General features: G+C 49.8%; 8 protein-coding genes across 8 annotated transcripts; 3 read left to right on the top strand and 5 right to left on the bottom strand.

Moving 5' to 3' along the window:
• Positions 1–38: 38 nt before the first annotated feature.
• On the bottom strand, positions 39–1,425 carry TrAFT101_006183 (uncharacterized protein). The gene has a single exon (XM_024908223.2). The coding sequence runs from the start codon at positions 1,282–1,284 to the stop codon at positions 565–567; it is 720 nt and encodes a 239-aa protein (XP_024760710.1). The 5' UTR covers positions 1,285–1,425; the 3' UTR covers positions 39–564.
• Positions 1,426–1,597: 172 nt separating this feature from the next.
• Positions 1,598–3,677, bottom strand: TrAFT101_006182 (uncharacterized protein). Its single transcript, XM_066127674.1, has 2 exons — positions 3,458–3,677; positions 1,598–3,382 (listed from the first exon to the last, which is right to left on the bottom strand). The coding sequence occupies exon 2, from the start codon at positions 3,378–3,380 to the stop codon at positions 1,695–1,697; it is 1,686 nt and encodes a 561-aa protein (XP_065983787.1). The 5' UTR covers positions 3,381–3,382; positions 3,458–3,677; the 3' UTR covers positions 1,598–1,694.
• Positions 3,678–4,412: 735 nt separating this feature from the next.
• TrAFT101_006181 (uncharacterized protein) lies at positions 4,413–5,572 on the top strand (the record flags this gene model as incomplete). The annotated part of the gene is made up of 2 exons (XM_024906733.2): positions 4,413–4,419; positions 4,734–5,572. The coding sequence occupies 2 exons, from the start codon at positions 4,413–4,415 to the stop codon at positions 5,570–5,572; spliced, it is 846 nt and encodes a 281-aa protein (XP_024760708.2).
• Positions 5,573–5,660: 88 nt separating this feature from the next.
• Positions 5,661–7,495, bottom strand: TrAFT101_006180 (uncharacterized protein). Its single transcript, XM_024909875.2, has 4 exons — positions 7,417–7,495; positions 6,210–7,348; positions 6,040–6,126; positions 5,661–5,969 (listed from the first exon to the last, which is right to left on the bottom strand). The coding sequence occupies exons 1-4, from the start codon at positions 7,457–7,459 to the stop codon at positions 5,913–5,915; spliced, it is 1,326 nt and encodes a 441-aa protein (XP_024760707.1). The 5' UTR covers positions 7,460–7,495; the 3' UTR covers positions 5,661–5,912.
• A 387-nt stretch (positions 7,496–7,882) lies between these two features.
• Positions 7,883–8,973, top strand: TrAFT101_006179 (uncharacterized protein). Its single transcript, XM_024909874.2, has 3 exons — positions 7,883–8,096; positions 8,200–8,229; positions 8,304–8,973. The coding sequence occupies exons 1-3, from the start codon at positions 8,021–8,023 to the stop codon at positions 8,906–8,908; spliced, it is 711 nt and encodes a 236-aa protein (XP_024760706.1). The 5' UTR covers positions 7,883–8,020; the 3' UTR covers positions 8,909–8,973.
• TrAFT101_006178 (uncharacterized protein) lies at positions 8,517–10,823 on the bottom strand. The gene is made up of 2 exons (XM_024900291.2): positions 9,984–10,823; positions 8,517–9,913 (listed from the first exon to the last, which is right to left on the bottom strand). Exons 1-2 carry the CDS (start codon positions 10,380–10,382, stop codon positions 9,167–9,169), a joined length of 1,146 nt encoding a protein of 381 aa, XP_024760705.2. The 5' UTR covers positions 10,383–10,823; the 3' UTR covers positions 8,517–9,166.
• Positions 10,824–11,042: 219 nt separating this feature from the next.
• On the top strand, positions 11,043–11,977 carry TrAFT101_006177 (uncharacterized protein). Its single transcript, XM_024900167.2, has 2 exons — positions 11,043–11,472; positions 11,561–11,977. Exons 1-2 carry the CDS (start codon positions 11,320–11,322, stop codon positions 11,792–11,794), a joined length of 387 nt encoding a protein of 128 aa, XP_024760703.1. The 5' UTR covers positions 11,043–11,319; the 3' UTR covers positions 11,795–11,977.
• A 152-nt stretch (positions 11,978–12,129) lies between these two features.
• Positions 12,130–14,483, bottom strand: TrAFT101_006176 (uncharacterized protein; the record flags this gene model as incomplete). The annotated part of the gene is made up of 5 exons (XM_066127673.1): positions 12,130–12,305; positions 12,363–13,960; positions 14,030–14,138; positions 14,192–14,327; positions 14,442–14,483. 5 exons carry the CDS (start codon positions 14,481–14,483, stop codon positions 12,130–12,132), a joined length of 2,061 nt encoding a protein of 686 aa, XP_065983786.1.
• Positions 14,484–15,869: the final 1,386 nt, after the last annotated feature.

Below are 15,869 nucleotides of genomic sequence, written 5' to 3'. Positions count from 1 at the left end.
TCGAGTATCTTGGCTTCTGCAGCCTTAGCAAGCTAAGCTATACGAACTATACGATTCTTGCATAGATACTGTGCTTATGCACTGTCTACCAGGTTTCATTAATTTGTCGATTTAGCTTGCTGTAGCTAAGAACATCATGCCTTCTCCTACCTCGTGTACTCTACCAAAGATATTCTTATTTTGTTTTCCTATGCAAGGAACATATTCTCCACAGGTGGCTTGTCACTCAAGGGCTAAGATGATGACTCCATCGTCTTGGTGAATGATGCATAGCCATACTTCCAGGGGTCTTCTTCGGCAGCCCCAGCCCCATCAATCCACTCAAGATAGTTCCCCCCAGGCATCAAAGTAGTTACATTCATTAATGGAACTGAAACCCCTAGCAGATCTGCAGACTCCTCCAAGTCTGGGACATGCGCTGATGCATAGAAGATATTACCGTCTCCATCACGCCAGCCTGCTCTTGAACAGAAGAATTGGTATGCGATTCAAGGGCAAAACTCTCTCTCTTGAAATATATATATATATATATATATATATATATATATATATATAAAGAAATGTCTAGCCCTCAACAGCCTGAATCCCTTCATCGTCAACTCCGAGATTGGCATCCCTGAAATCATCATCCTTTGGCAACTGCAGATCGAGGCGTTGAATAGCCACCGCTCTAAGTGTTACCTGCTCAGTTGCCCGACAAGCCTGCAAATGCCCTCCAAACTTTCTATCCTCGGAAATCAGATGCATATGGTCACCGGCGACGCTGATGCCTTGGAAATATGCCGGCGAGCGGAATCCTATGATTGACCCCCTTATTGATGGAAAAGTGTGCGTTGCTTGACGTTTGCCGACATCAGTGAGGCTTTCGTGCGGTGATAGTTGACCGCCGACTGTTCGGACGCCGACTTGCTCAAACACTCCGTCTATCCTAAACGCGAGAAAGTGGTTCTGCGTTCTGGGAAGTAAAGCTGATATTTTGTCCGCGAGGTCTTGCTTGCTGTCGAAGATGATGGTCTCAGTAACAGAGGGTTGAAAGCAAGTAACCATGGCAAAAGGGATTATCTGATCACCATGGTCTCTTTCAAGGTTGGGTATCACAGATCCATCAGACTTCATCTGGTACGCCGATCCGTCGAGGACAATCATCTCCCCTTCCAGTCTCTGAAATGTACCTAGGCCGTGGTTCCCGTGGCTTAAGATGTGCGACAGGGGCACACCAGATGTTGCGGCGCCACTCATGAGGGCGGAGAGGACAGAGTACTGGTACAGCTCATTTGGCACCATCTTTGACGATTTGGCTTGGGGCTATATAATTAAAGAAACCAAGTAGGCGGGCGAAAGAAACTGCAGCAAGGGCTATGATGCAAGGTTGAACGGGGCTGCAGATGTTGGCGACTATGTGCTCTTATAAACACCGATTGGCGTAGTTGAGTTGGGCGAGTTGTACAATGACATCACACGTTTAGACCAATTCCTGACTCTTAGTTGGTTCCTGAAAGCTAGACCCACGGGAAGGTGCTTAGTGTGGCTACTACACAGCTACTAACCCTGAAGAGCGTATGTCCTCATACAGAGTCTTGCGCGTTATCTCAGGTTTGCGGATCTTGTTTTCTTGTGTAACGGTTGCCAACTAGACTAATGGAGTATCTTTCAATTAAAACAAACCGTAATTACCTCTAGTAGATTCCTTCTGATTATGATACATCAGATGAGACCAAAGTCCTCATCAGGTTGTGGTTCTGACTGTAATCAATCTCCACATCCACAAGACAGACACCATCGTAGGCCAAGGCTTCTTTCATGACAGCCTCCAGGTCTCCCGCACTGGTTACACGCAGCCCCTTGGCGCCCATCGAGTCGGCAAGCTTGACAAAGTCGACTCCTCCAAGATCGACGCCAGAGCTGCGGCCGTACTTGTTTACTTCTTGGAACTCGACCATGTTGTACTTGCCGTCGTTCCAGATGAAGTGCGTGATGTTGCAGCCCTGCTGAACGGCAGTGACCAGCTCCTGGCTGCTGAACATGAAGCCGCCATCGCCGCTGATGCTAACCACCTTTTTGGAGGATGGGGGCGTCTGGCTGAGAGAGACGCCAATGGCCCAAGGCAGCGCTACGCCCAATGTCTGCTGTACGTTTGACATGAGGAAGGTCCTGCGTGCGTAGGAGTAGAAATACCGACACAGCCAGATATAGACGCTTCCCACGTCGGATATAACCGTCGTGGACGGATCAATCATGCTCTGGAAGAGCCGGATGAAGTGCAGTGGATGCACGGGTCCGGTGGATCGTCCTAATGCCTCGGGGCTGTTCACCCATTCCCACATGTTCGTCCGAATGGCCTCCCCTGCCTCGGTGAGCTGGAGACGAGCTACTGTGTCCAGCCTGCCCGTGAGATCTGAGATGTTATCGGCCAGAGACCCGACGAGCTCAATCCTGGGCACGTAATGAGCAACAACGTCAGCTGGTTGGATGTCCACATGCAGGATTGTCGTATTGCGCGCGTTCCACATGTTTGCATCGTATTCTGCTTGATCCAGCCCGACGGCAATGACCAGGTCGGCGTGCTGCAGCAGCTGGTCGCCCGGCTGGTTGCTGAAGAGACCGATTCGACCGTAGAAAAGGTGGACGAGCTCCTTGGAGATGGCCCCGGCAGCTTGAAACGTCTCGACAACCGGCACGGGGTGTTTCCTGAGGAAGCCATGCACAGCATTGATGGTTTCGTCTGATTCAGACACCCGCATGCCGAGAAACACGACGGGGGCTTTGGCTGCGGAGATGAGCTGCGCGGCTGCTTGGAGGGATGCCTCTGGGGATTTGCCGTACTTTGGGGGCGCGAAGCATGCTGCCGGGAATGCCGAGACGGCGGACGTGCTCTTGACGGGCGTCATCAGGTCGATGGGCAGGCTCACGGCCGTGGCGCCGGGAGGAGACGCTGCCGCGACTCGAAAGGCATCCAGCATGATCTCGGCAACCTGGTCCTCGACCACGGCCGATACGACCTTTTTTGTGACGGGGGCGAGCAGGTCGACGCCGCGCAGGCTCTGGTGCGTTCTTTGCAGCGACTGAGACCGCTTGACGCTTCCCACGATGGCCACGACCGGCGCGCCTTCGTCCGTCGCGGTGACCAGGCCGGTGACGAGATTGCTGGTGCCCGGGCCGGACGTGGCGATGCAAACGCCGGGAAGGCCAGTCACTTTGCCCATGGCGGCGGCTATGAAGGCGGCATTCTGCTCGTGCCGGCAGACGACGAGCTTGATGTCTGGATGGTCGATCAGGGCGTTGAAGACGGAGTCGATCTTGGCGCCAGGGACGCCGAAGACGTATTTGACTCCTGCGGCCTTGAGTGAATCGATGAGAATGTCAACTGTGTCTTTGGTCATGGCTGGAAGAAGAAGATGTGAGTTGAGTTCTTTGAAATTTGTCAAATGGGTTTTGTTATTCAGGAAGATGGAGCTACTCTATTTGTATGGGAGGACTAAAGGCTTCACAAGTCTGAGCTACACATGAATGACGACTTTAATATCCATCCTGCGATATAGGAAGCTTCTCCCCTTCGGGCGCTAAGAGTTAGTCCCCGTTGTGTGTTATGTTGTCATAGGAAATACACGGTGACTCGTTCTACTCGGAACTGGCGGAATAGGGCTAGTGCAGGTTCTAGTTGACGGGACTTGACGGGCGCATTTGGAAGGCTGAAGGAATTTTATTATTATTACTTATTACTGAGAATGAAGCTATACAGCGTCATATCCCGCTAATGATCTTGCAGCCCTACGGTGGTTTAGTTGGTGATCCCGCCCTCTGAGCTTGGCCCCGCTATTTCTTGATATTGAAAGTTTTCTGCTAATAAGTAGAATAGCTAGGACGAATTTGTTCGTTTCTGCTTGGGATCTTATTCTCAGCTCATAGTTAACAGAATCATCATCAATATTTCCTTCAAAGAAACTGTAGTCAGCGTCTTAAAGTTGATAACCACCAAGTGAATCAATCAATCACAACAGTAGCAATTCTATGAACCTCTTGTAGCAGAAAGGCCAGCTCAAGAGAGCCCTACAAATGCAAAGCCGCCGTCCGCGCCTTCGAAAATGCTGTTAACAGCGGCCAGATCTCTTTATCGGACCCAATGTGTGTACTTCAAGGCAGCCAGTCTCTTGTCGCCATTTCTCTTGACAATCTACTTGCCTCAGTCGGTCTAAAGTACGCCACCCGCCCGATCGTCCGTATATTCGTGTATGTGCCCGGTGTGCGGCCCCACACGCCCGATGCTTCGTGAACTATTCTCATAAAGATAAAAGTAATCAGAATTGCATGCTACTATTCCTTTTAATAATTCTTGATAATTCTTAATAATTCAATTGCCTCTTTGCAGAGTGTGCCTGACCAAATGTTCGTGTATTCGTGTGGCTATCTCCAGAATGGCCTGTGATTCTTTTTAATTCTACGTTACAATACTTGATTATTCAATAGACTTGCCAGACAATGTAACTCTTCTTTTATAAAAGAGCGGTTGTGCTCACTTCTTGGCTAAGAACAATACTGAACAACACTGCTTGCTTCTAACAGACATATATATACATACACATACACACACATACACACATATATCTATTGCACCGGTCTTTTTGCTCGTTTTGAACCTATATAACTTCATTCATATATAATCTCTCTCTCTCTCTCTCTCTCTCTCTAAACATATATATATACACATATATACACCATGCTCAACGGATTCTCAGTCCCCCTCTCTCCAGCAGGAAAGTCCTCCCTAGTATCCCCTCCCCCATGGCACTACTCAAGCGACTGCATGGCCATCGAGTACTGGACAGACCCAAAAGCCATCGCCGCTCTCCTCCCACCCGGTCTCACCGTGGACGAGTCTTCAGCCGGCCGTGCCTTCTTGTGGTTTCTCGACTGGCAGTTCACCGGCTCCGACGATGAGCTGACAGACCCTGCGCGCTACCAGTACCGTGAGGCCTTCATCCTAGTCGAAGCCATCTTTGAAGGCAAACCAGTAAACTACTGTCCGTACATCTTTGTCGACAACGATGCTGCCATTGCGCGTGGCTGGGCACAGGGCTTCCCCAAAAAGCACGCCAGCGTCTTTCAAACGCGAACCTTCTCGGCTCCTGGACCGGCTGCCGCGTCTCTTGCGCCGGGAAGTCGCTTCGGCGCCAGCGTGTCAGCGCACGGAGAGCGGATTGCGACGGCCCGCATCCAGCTTGAAGAGAAGGTTGTCGATCCGAGGACCGTCTTCAACCGCCCTACTGTGATGCGCCGCTACTTTCCTCAGCTTGTGGCCCGCCGTCAGGACAGACCGGCGGTGGACGAGCTCACAATGTCCCTGACGGATAACCTCAATATCGTGGACGTCTGGGCTGGGTCGGCTGAGGCGAAGATCCCGGAGGTGTTTGGCGAGGAGGTGCATTTGATTGCGCCGCTGCGTGTTGGCCGGGGCTATCGGTTTGGCATGTCATACTCGGTTACGGATTTGAGCATCTTGAAGGACTATACCGCGCAGCCACTTTCAGGAGAGCCGGTCATATCGTCTGCCCTGCTGAAAGAGATGGATAGCTGATTATTACTAGATTAGAAATATATATGTATATTTACTTGTATATGTGAATAAATGATAACTAGAGAGAGATGGAAATTTTACAAGGCCTGGGAGCTATTTTAAGTTATTTTACAAACAACTTCATTTCAAAATGTTGTAAATCTCTTTGTGTAATTTATTCTTATAGTTTATATGTCTCTCTCCCCACTTTTGCTGAAACTATAGCTATTACTATAGCTATAATTGCACTTATTGCCACTATACCAATACAATCCACCTTTTCTTATTTCTTTTACCTTTTTGAGCACTGACTAGCTAGCTATCAAGAACGTCATATTCCAGATTCCATCTTGAACTGCCATCAGTAATCGTCTCCGCGGCTGATGACCTCCTTCACGGTGGGTCGAATAAGGATAGTCTAAAGAGCGCAAAATTAGCCACCATGTCATTTCGGCCATGACGGTAAAAAGAAGAGGTAGTCAACTTACATGCTCATACTGAGCAGTGTACGAGCCCTTCTTATCAACCAAGGGCGGGTACGCCTCGACAATGTCGTTCTGCACCAGGCTGTTGAGCTGTTCCACGAAGAAAGAGAAAATGTCATGTCAGCGCTGCATTTTTCTTTAGCAATAAAGGCGATTAAGATATATAGACTTACACCGAGAAGATACTTCTCCTGGCCAAGGCGGTCGAGGTATCGTCGGCAGAACGGCAGCGTTCCAAAGTTCTTGTTAATCACATTAAGCAGGGACTTGGCCGAGCTCAATCGCAGGTCGACGTGCGACACGTCGCCAACCTTTGCATAATGCGAAACTTCGCCGTCGTCGCGGACATAGCCGTTGCCCGTGCTGCCAAATGTCTCAATGGCAAACACGTCGCCTTCCTCCATCTTGGTCTGGTCGTTGCTCTTGACAATGGGCACGGCCTTGGTACCGTGGATGCTGTACGGCAGAATGGTGTGGCCCGTCAGGTTGCGGATACTCTTGACTGGGTAGGTCGTGCCGTCAATCTCGACCTCGTAGCTCTCCATGACTTCCTGGATGACGCCGCCGATCTCGCCAACGCGGGCGTCGATGCCGGCCTCGCGAATACCAGCGTTGGTGGCCGCTCGCACGGCCGCGAGGAGAGGATCGTACTTGGGCTCAAAGGCCATTGTAAAGGCAGAGTCGACAATCTTTCCGTTGACGTGGACGCCAAAATCCACCTTCATGACGTCGTTCTGCTGGAGCACCATCTTGTTGCCCGCGTTGGGGGTGTAGTGAGCCGCGCAGTGGTTCAAGGACAGACCGCAGGGGAAACCCATGCCGGCCTTCAGGGCATCTCCCTCCTCCAGGCCGGAGTGGCCCGTCAGTGCGCGGACGCTGTCCTCGATGGTCTCGGCAATCTCGGTCAGGCTCTGGCCGGGCTTGATGACCTTTTGCGCATACTGTCGCACCTGTCGGTGGATCTCAGCAGCCTCTCGGTAGTCGGCCAAGAACTCGCTGTTGAGGTTGTCCAGGTGGCGCTTCTCCTCGTTGGTGGTTCGGTAGTTGTTCTCGTCCTTGTACTCGACTTCCTCGCCCTTGGGGAAGTTCTTGTTGGGGAACAGCTGGCTGACCATGACACGAGGGGGCTCGGTCTGGCTGGTGGGGTTCTTCTTCTTCTTCTTGGGCTTTCTCTTCTTCTTCTTCTTGGCCGCGCCGGGCGCAGGAGTGGCGTCCTCAGCGTCGTCCTCGGAATCTTCGCCGTCGTGTGCATCTTCGGCTTGGCCGTTGGCCGCGTTACCAGCCTGGCCAGCCGGCTGGGTACCGTCGGCCACTGAGATTTGCGCACAGAGTCAGCATGTACCGCACGTCTACAAGCCTGCGTTCAACAGCAATGCGCACCTTTCAGCTCCTTGAGAGCTTCAGTGGGAATTTGGGCTGCCATCTTGGCTGATTTGTACGATGTTGAATGTGCAGGTCTAAAATTTTGGCAGATGCGGCTTTGCAGCGGCTAACCCCGCCATGGGTGCTGACAAAATTAGGCATGGCGTCAAAGGTCAAATGCACTGCCTGTAAATATGGAAAAGCAACTAGCTATTTGTGTCGCCATCCCAAAAGGGCGTATGACATCAATGCCGTTTCGAGGTGCCTATCCTCGGCATAACCACCACCTCCCTGGTAGCATTTATCCACCAACAAGCTTGTATTTTAGCCAATTGACCAGATAGCTGTAATTCTATTATGATACAAAATACTACCCGCCCCCATTGGACATCGTCGCAGCAATACTGTTAGCATCCTGCAGCCATGACAGGCCAGAATTTCCCAGTGGAGAGACGTGGGGTTGCCCTGATAAATATGGCGGGGCTTTGGATCGCTCTCGATCTCGTCCCAAGCCAGACTCCCAGGCAGAAGCCTTTCATACAACAATCAACGACTGCAGCTGACAAAGAGGCTTTGCCATACTGTTTGATCGTTTGGAGACAGATGAAGTCGATAAGCTAGCATGGAGCTCCAAGTACAGAGACTGGTAGACAAGGTGTGGAAGAGCTACTTAAATATACCTCGAGACCAGCGCCTGTGTAAGTGAGCCAGATATATATCTTTTACTTTGCACAGCTTCCGTCTAGATAAACTCACAACAGCTCTTTGATGTATATTCTCTGCTAACGTCTCTTGATCCAGTAATCGGAATCGGTGGCATCCCAGGCTCAGGCACGTCCACCCCGAATAAACCCTCACCCATTCGTCTCACCACCACGCATCATGTAGCACTAACAAGCCACCAGGCAAAACAACGCTGGCCCAAACCATCACCTACAAACTCAACGCCCTCGCCAACGCATATGCCCCAAATGCGCCTCCACCAACCATCTTCGTCCCCATGGACGGCTTCCACCTCACCCGTGCCGAGCTCTCCGCCATGCCGGATCCGGTAACTGCTCATGCTCGCCGCGGCGCCCCTTATACCTTTGACGCTCACAAGTTTCATGCCCTGGTGCAGTCGTTAAGAAGGCCCATTTCGCCTTCGGAAACCATCTATGCGCCGTCTTTTGACCATGCCGTTAAAGACCCCAAGGAGAATGACATTGCCGTGCTGCCGACTCATCGGATTGTCGTCATTGAGGGGAACTATGTGGCTCTGAACAAAGAAGTGTGGCGCGATGCCGCCTTGTTGTTCGATGAGCTGTGGTTTGTTGAGGTGGACTTCGAAGTGGCCAGGAAGAGGTTGAGAGAGAGACATGTCCGAGCAGGCATTGTCCAGACCATAGAAGAGGGTGATAAGAGAGCTACGGAGAATGACTTGGTTAATGGAAAAGAGATTGTAGACTACAGCTTACAAGTGCACGAGCTAGTACAGAGCAGAGAAGACGGAAGTTGGGTTCATGAATAAAGGCAATCTTTAAATAGGTATATACATAGACGAAAACAAGGCCATTTCCCCTAGAAAACCCCGTAAACAACCAAACTATACTGTATGTAATCCAAGCAAATGCTGCACCAGCTTCACTCTGAGAGAAACTATCAAATTAGAAAGAAACATGATACATTAGTAAGGTGTAAGAATCCAACGGGGTGCAATCCATAACCCCTAAACACCCACTAGCACAAGCAGACAAAAGCTTTCCAAATCAGCCCAATTTTTGCTTCTTTACTTGTCCTCCAGCACTACCGGCTCATGAGGAGCCTGATCATGAGCCTGGTCAACGCTTGCACGGGCAGCTAGGCTTAGCCTCTTCATCTCGGGGGCCATCGTCACACCCGTGCCCTTTCTACTCCGCGTAGCCTCCTCCCATCTCTTTTCGTCCTTTTCGTCCTTAACCACGGGCTTATGGGTTGCAGTGTCCAGGCCCAGCACCTCCATCAACTCAGGTAACTCTACATGATCCCTAGTGGTCTTCATCCTGTGGCACCAGGTAATCCTCTTGTCTTCAGCCCGCTCGTCTTCGACGTTGTCTTGGCTGGTTTCCGGCTTGGCAAGTGATCCAAACTTGGGCGGCTGCTCCTGTGTCGGCGTTGAGATGGGCGTCGCGACATGGAACGGCTCGTAGAGAAACTCGCCGCCCACCTGTCGGTGATCGCCAGACTTGAGAGCCAGGCCTTTTGGCACGTGCTTTAGGCCCTGGACAATGCTGTCGAAAATTCCCCTTGACGTGCTCTTCTTTGCATATGCGGGCTTGGTGCCCATTTGGAGGGTCTTCACCATGCCCAGTGCGTCGAACAATGACCGGGTCGGGTCTGTATATATGGGGAACTGGCAGCCCGTTTCTTTGGCATACATGTCGATCAGGCCGGGGTCACCGCATCCCACAACGGTGATGAAGGTGCTGATGGGCAGTCGGAGGAGTGAATCGGGGGTGATGGCTTCAGATAGAGTGCGGAGATATTCCTGGCAGTTCTACATGTAAAACAAAGTTAGCTATGAGGTATGCAAGGTTGAATGATATCGCCAGGAGTAAGTAGCGTACACCGCAGAAGAAGTGCCGAATAAAGATGACGAGCACCCGTCTAGCTTTGTTTTCGCCCATGTATAGGCTCTTGAATGTCTTCGACTTGCCATGGCGGTCCAGCACAATGTAATTCTCAATCATCTTCTGGACTTCAGGAGACGGCAGCTCATTGTTCGTCGACAGCTCGCCATCGAAATCTTGTGGCTGCGACTTGTCGATATCGAGCGACGAGGCCTTGGACCATCTGTGCGATGACGCCCTGTCTGAATGCCTGTCATGGCCTTCTGTCTCGTCATGGCTATGGGGAGCACCGTCGTACTTGTGTGGCGTTTGCTGGTCTAGGTCGTTGAGGATGCCCGTAAAGGTGTGCTGCGGGGGGTGGGCCGGGGCCGCATCGTCGATCTGCACCTCTGCCATTTGGAGAAGTGTTTTATGCTGGCAAGAGGTGGTGAATGGTAGCAGCAACAGTGCGGTGCAGCAGCGGTGGTGTAGATGAAATCGTAACACGCTGCTTTACAGCATGAAGAGGAAAAGAGAACGACAGAGAGCTTGGCGATGTGTTATATGTATCATGTCATGGCCTGCTGCAACCGGATTTCAAGTTTCCAGGGGCGCTTGGAGCTCCATCTGGCGCTAACTGCAGCTCCATAGTCCGTCCCGGCCAGAGTTACTCCGTCCATGTCCAGCATCGCATCTGCTTCACTGCGCCACGGCTGACCAATGCCACGATATTGCAGGAACCCCTCTGGACCGGCGGCAGTGACAGCGGCACTTCGTTTTGCTTGCTGGCATATTTTTGGGCGCTGCTGACCTCCAATTTGATTGGGCTGGGCGTGGCGTAGTTGGGTTGGAAGCTCTGCTGGTGTGAATCAAGGCCATGTGAAAGAACAGGCGACTGGGCCGGCGGTGGCCAATCATCTTACGCGGCTCGGTGAAAATGCGTCCGGTCGATCCGATGACTAAGCACAGAGAGTACCTTAACCTGCGCCATGAAGTAGCTAAGCAGGGCTACCTTGCAATAGTAAATGTATGTTTGGTGCTGCTTGAACAACTTCATCGTCGGCAAAAATACCAAAGAAGGCACCACGTTGGTCCAGCTGATTCAACTTCTAAGCCACCCGCGTGGCTCAGCGGCTGTGTTTCGTTTCAGCAAAATAAGTGTTTGCTTGGCATGTACTATCAATCTCGATTCTCACAAAAACTAATACCTGCAGCCGCTAGCGCACCAGAATCCGCAGGCGATATAGCAGAGCCCCCACCAATCAATAAGCCCGGCTTCAGATTCTGTCACCAAACTCACCTCGCTTAATCCAGCACATTCGCCATCGTCCAATCCAATCTTCCCTTTCCAACCATGTCCGACGCAGATGAGAACGACCTTTTCAACATCCAAGTCTCCGACTCCGAAGACGACAAGGTTGAGAAAAAGTCCAGACGCACCGGCCAAACAGAGGATGAGTTCCAGGCCGTAAAAAACACTTACCGCGCCAAGGTGGAGAATGGCAATGTAAGCCCATCCATTATCTGCGACATTCTCTCTCCCCTTCTCAGGCCTAAGCCTAGATCTCCATCTTGACCAATTGTTTCCTCTCTAGATTCAGCAAACCATCACTCTTCCTTTAGAACCTGGTGCCAACAAACAGCATGTCCAAGAAGTTCTTCATGCAGCGGAGGAGCTCTATTTCTTCCGCCGCTATCAAGACGTCGTTGACCTCGTATCACGAGTCCTGGCCCCAGAAGGCGACAAGGGTGGCTTGGATGAGGAAACAAAACAGATTCTTTCCATGTATCAGTCAAGATGTAGACAAAAATTGAAACAAAATGATTGAAACACCCGCCATCTCAGCATGGCCGCCATACAAGACCGGGATCACTCACACGAATTTGCGCTGCGCCTGCATCAAGCTCACCTCGTTTTACACAGCCCATTTTCTCGAGCTCATACCTAGTAGTTACATTCGTATATAGTTACACACTTAGAACCTTCCTCAATCACACTAGTGAGTTGCCTAAGGCTCATCTCTATTAAGATAGGCCTGTTCCCTTTCATCATTCCAATATTCCATTCAGATATAAAGTCGCGACTATGATCTACCAGTTAGAAATCCCAATTATACCCACCAATATCCCTCTCCACCCATATCACCTTCAGGTATTGCTGCTATCAGAAACCAGCAAACTTGCCCTCATTCTCAACGGGCTTGTCCGCCCACCGAGAGGAGCTTAGGCCTTTGGGGTTCGATTTCAGGCTCATAGGAGCAGCCGCCGCCGTTGCAGCTTTCGGAGGTATGGCAGCCCGCTCCTTGACAGCCTCTAGCTTTGCACTTGTGACCGATATTTCTTTAGAAGCAGAGTCAGTGCATGCAATCACCGATACTTGTCTCTGGCATAACGTACCGCTTGTAGAAGCCCATCGAGATGTCGCAAGTCCTCCGGCTGCCCTCGGATGAGAACTAGAGATTACCTGATCTTTTTGTTTGGCTATGCTTTGAACCTTTTTCTTTTTGGGAGGCGAACCTTTTTGGATCTCATATAAGCCCGAAGCCTTGATCTTATCTTGGCGCGACACGGCCTGCGCTTTCAACTCCTTAATATCGGTAGGGGTGTACTTGATCCTCTTGCTCGGCTTTTCGACAATCTCCTGGAGATCTTGAAGCGTTTCACTTGAGATAGCCACGGGGTTTACATGGTTGCTCCCGTGCCTGAACTGTACCTTTCTTTTGATACGAACCAACAGTCGGAGAAGTTCAGCAAGTTCTTCCTTTAGCTCATCAGACTGTGTCTCTGTCTTCATGAAGCCTTGATCCATCCAGTTAGAGATTGCCGTTGATTCGATTTCGTCAATACCGTTTTCAGGAACTTTGATACCGGCTGCCGTGATTTCAGACAGTATTTGCTGAACTAAGCCTTGCATGTGATCTGCAGCAGCCTCGATGGTGAGTGCTGGATTGGAACAAAAGCCATCCTCTGTGTCAACTAGGCTCTCTCCGGCTAGGCTTTCTTGAGTGTCTCGCTGCAAGGATGCCTCGATGGAAGTTGGTGTTTGTAAGGGAGTCTTCTCGCTATCATTAGCCCCTATCGGAACTGTTTGAGCTACTTGAGACTGAGTTTTCGATGGCGTATTTAGATAACTAGCCGCAATCTCTTTGTTAGCAGTAGGCATCTTGTTAGCAGTTGGCGTCTTGTTAGCAGGAGGTGTCTTGTTAGCAGCAGGTGTCTCGTTGATAGTAGGCGTCTTGGTGGTAGTAGGCGTCTTGTTAACGGTGGGTATCTTGTTGGCGGTAGGCGTCTTGCTGGCAGTAGGCGTCTTGCTAGCAGTAGGCCCCTTACTAGCAGTCGGTGTTGGAGTTTGCTTCGGAGAAACAAGACCAGTTTCTCTGAAGAGTAGAGCCGATTGCTGAAGACTTTTTAGTAAGTATTGGAATCCTTCTGCAGCAGCAGAAGTTCGAAATTTCAACTTGTAAAGGCGCTCTCGCTGAGCATTAGAGATTAGGCAGAATGGGCCTTGTATCACCGGGGCGCCAAGAGTCAGGACATCATGAACCGATATACCCTTGTCTGGCAACTGCATCGCCAGCAAACCTTTGTTCTTTTGAAGTTGCACTTTCAACATGAATTTGATCTCAGACGAGGAACTATCCGACTCATTGATAATTTCGCAGTCGCCTAGAGACAATATGTGCTCTTGGACTTGAAGCGGTGTAGAAGGATTTGGCTTGGGCTCTGCTTGGCTGGAGAGCCTATTAGATGGCTTAACTGTTGCGTTTTGGACTTTAGAGCCGGGTGGTGCTGCTGGCATCTTTGAGCTACTTCTCGCCGTCGTTCCTCGGTTGGCTTGCGTGTTCTGATTAGCGGGCACCTTCCTGTTTGAAGCAGGGGGCAAAGTTGGCACAGGAACTTTGCTAATGCTCCCTGAGGACCTGATGGATGAAGGTGGCTTGGGGACGGCAAAAGTCCTGGCAGGCTTTGTCTCCTTTCGGAATCGAGGTGGTGCTCTAGGATTGAGGATGGAAGATGAGTACGATTGGAGCACAATTTTGTCGAATGGGGCATCCTTGACTTACGACTCAGCCGCATGGCTTGCCATATAATGGCTTGTTAATGTAGCCCAAGGACGAGCATTGCCAAGCTCAAGGCCTTCCATTTGCTGACTCTCTTCGTCCACAATTTTGACTTGATGTGATCAGATATAACAAGGCTTTGGTACCAGCGCTTCATGGACTTACCTCCCCACTTGCTCTCCAGCTTCTCTTTCCGAGCTTGTGGAATATGGCTAGTTCCAGACCTTCCAGGTAGATATGTTGGCCGCTTAGCTTGGTTGCTGAGTGGAAGTTCATCTTGCCTGCTTCTGCCGAGCTCAGCCTGGAATTGAGAAATGTCAGAACAGCTCTTTGTATCTACCTTTCTCATGAGGCCACTGCATCTCTAGATGTAGACAATCGAAGGCAGAGCAAAATTGGATGAAGTTGATCTTACTAGAAGAGCCTCTTTGATGCCCTCAAGATCCTGGGCTGACATTGTGAAAGCTCAAACCAAAAATTTGATGAATGGTGATGGCCTCAAAAGATTTTGCTCAAAATATACCTGTGTTGTTGAGGAAGAATGTCTCTTTGACGTAGCAGTGGATTAGTGCTAAGACGAGATCGTATAGAGAAAATGAGAAAGGAAAGAGAAAAATTGGAAAAATGTCAGAAAATAAGAACAAGCGGCGAAATTAAACAAAGGAGTGACTGGACTGCGCGATGATACACCGCGATTACAAGCTGCCAGCTTGGTGTGGTGGAGGGACGAGGAGGATTAGAGTGGCGTGCCGAGCAGAAGTTGTCCTAGCATGGGATGGAGAAGATGCACATCGGATGTAGAAGTTTGGACTTTCTATACATCTGTTTTTGAGGAATTCCAATAACGGCGGGCATACCTCAGGCACCCAGACAGTAACTGAACCCTTTATTTCAGGTGCAGGCAGGTGCCGGGCACTCTGGATGTCTGTGCTAAGCATGACAGATGGCCATTGCCATGCCAACTGATGAACTATTTACTTTTTTTGGCTATGTAAAAACATGAAGCGAGCTCTCGTTTCAGCACTTATTGAAAGTGTATTGCTGCAGGGGTGGTGAGGGAGTTGATGGTTTGTGGCTGTTTGTAATACCAACAATTGCAAAGAGCGCAGCTCTATGTTCAAGATTAGATGATTTTTTGGAACAAAATAAGGCCTCTTCAAGGTGTACTCCTCGTTATTATATGTTATCAATAAGAATGTGTTGTCACGCAATATTATCCGGAGTAAGCACAAAAATATTGTCTTCAACACATCACACAAGTCATTACACAATGCATTTATGCCAGACATCCACGCCTTTGTTTTCTAGTAAAGCTACAGTAAAGGTGTTGCATTTACCCAAGTGCTATGTTTAGATGCTATGTCCTTGAACTAGGAGATGTACAAACATCAATTAGCTGTAGACTCGGTTCTAAAAAATAATTACATATGGTTGGAGAGAAGCAAAACACAATTTTGGTTCAAGTATTAACATCTTCCTGTAGGTCCACCATAAATTCCGAAGCACTACCCTTTTAACTATCCTAAGTTCCCAATATTAAAGAGCATTGAGCTCGACTAAGGCAATGTTAGTATCTGTCCAATATAATATTCGAATATATTATAAAACGGCATATTTTTTTCTCTACCAACCGTCTCTTACCTTATGTCAACCTCGACCAACAGCTAGGACACTAATAATTTGTCTGTCAAAATAGATAAGTACTTACACATACAATCTGCTCAAGTGTTATTACTCGAGTACGTTTAGAAAGAATTGTCCAAATCCCGAATAGTTAAACAAGCCTCATATAAGATGACCGCTCGCAATACGGCATGCAGCTGAAAGAAAACACCGGGTTGAT

Source organism: Trichoderma asperellum, chromosome 3, assembly GCF_020647865.1.
Source record: "Trichoderma asperellum chromosome 3, complete sequence".
In the NCBI taxonomy this organism is placed as follows: Eukaryota; Fungi; Ascomycota; class Sordariomycetes; order Hypocreales; family Hypocreaceae; genus Trichoderma; species Trichoderma asperellum.
This window is presented reverse-complemented; position numbering and strand designations above follow the sequence as displayed.

Coding starts and splice junctions, on each gene's coding strand:
- TrAFT101_006180 (XM_024909875.2), bottom strand. CDS start 7,459: ATGGCAGCCCAAATTCCCACTGAAGCTCTCAAGGAGCTGAAAG. Junction 6,127..6,209: donor AGGAGAAGTATCTTCTCGGT/GTAAGTCTATAT, acceptor TTCGTGGAACAG/CTCAACAGCCTGGTGCAGAA. Junction 5,970..6,039: donor ACACTGCTCAGTATGAGCAT/GTAAGTTGACTA, acceptor TGCGCTCTTTAG/ACTATCCTTATTCGACCCAC.
- TrAFT101_006178 (XM_024900291.2), bottom strand. CDS start 10,382: ATGGCAGAGGTGCAGATCGACGATGCGGCCCCGGCCCACCCCCCGCAG. Junction 9,914..9,983: donor TTCGGCACTTCTTCTGCGGT/GTACGCTACTTA, acceptor TTTTACATGTAG/AACTGCCAGGAATATCTCCG.
- TrAFT101_006183 (XM_024908223.2), bottom strand. CDS start 1,284: ATGGTGCCAAATGAGCTGTACCAGTACTCTGTCCTCTCCGCCCTCATG.
- TrAFT101_006182 (XM_066127674.1), bottom strand. CDS start 3,380: ATGACCAAAGACACAGTTGACATTCTCATCGATTCACTCAAGGCCGCA.
- TrAFT101_006179 (XM_024909874.2), top strand. CDS start 8,021: ATGGAGCTCCAAGTACAGAGACTGGTAGACAAGGTGTGGAAGAGCTAC. Junction 8,097..8,199: donor ACCTCGAGACCAGCGCCTGT/GTAAGTGAGCCA, acceptor CTCTTGATCCAG/TAATCGGAATCGGTGGCATC. Junction 8,230..8,303: donor CGGTGGCATCCCAGGCTCAG/GCACGTCCACCC, acceptor ACAAGCCACCAG/GCAAAACAACGCTGGCCCAA.
- TrAFT101_006177 (XM_024900167.2), top strand. CDS start 11,320: ATGTCCGACGCAGATGAGAACGACCTTTTCAACATCCAAGTCTCCGAC. Junction 11,473..11,560: donor CCAAGGTGGAGAATGGCAAT/GTAAGCCCATCC, acceptor TTTCCTCTCTAG/ATTCAGCAAACCATCACTCT.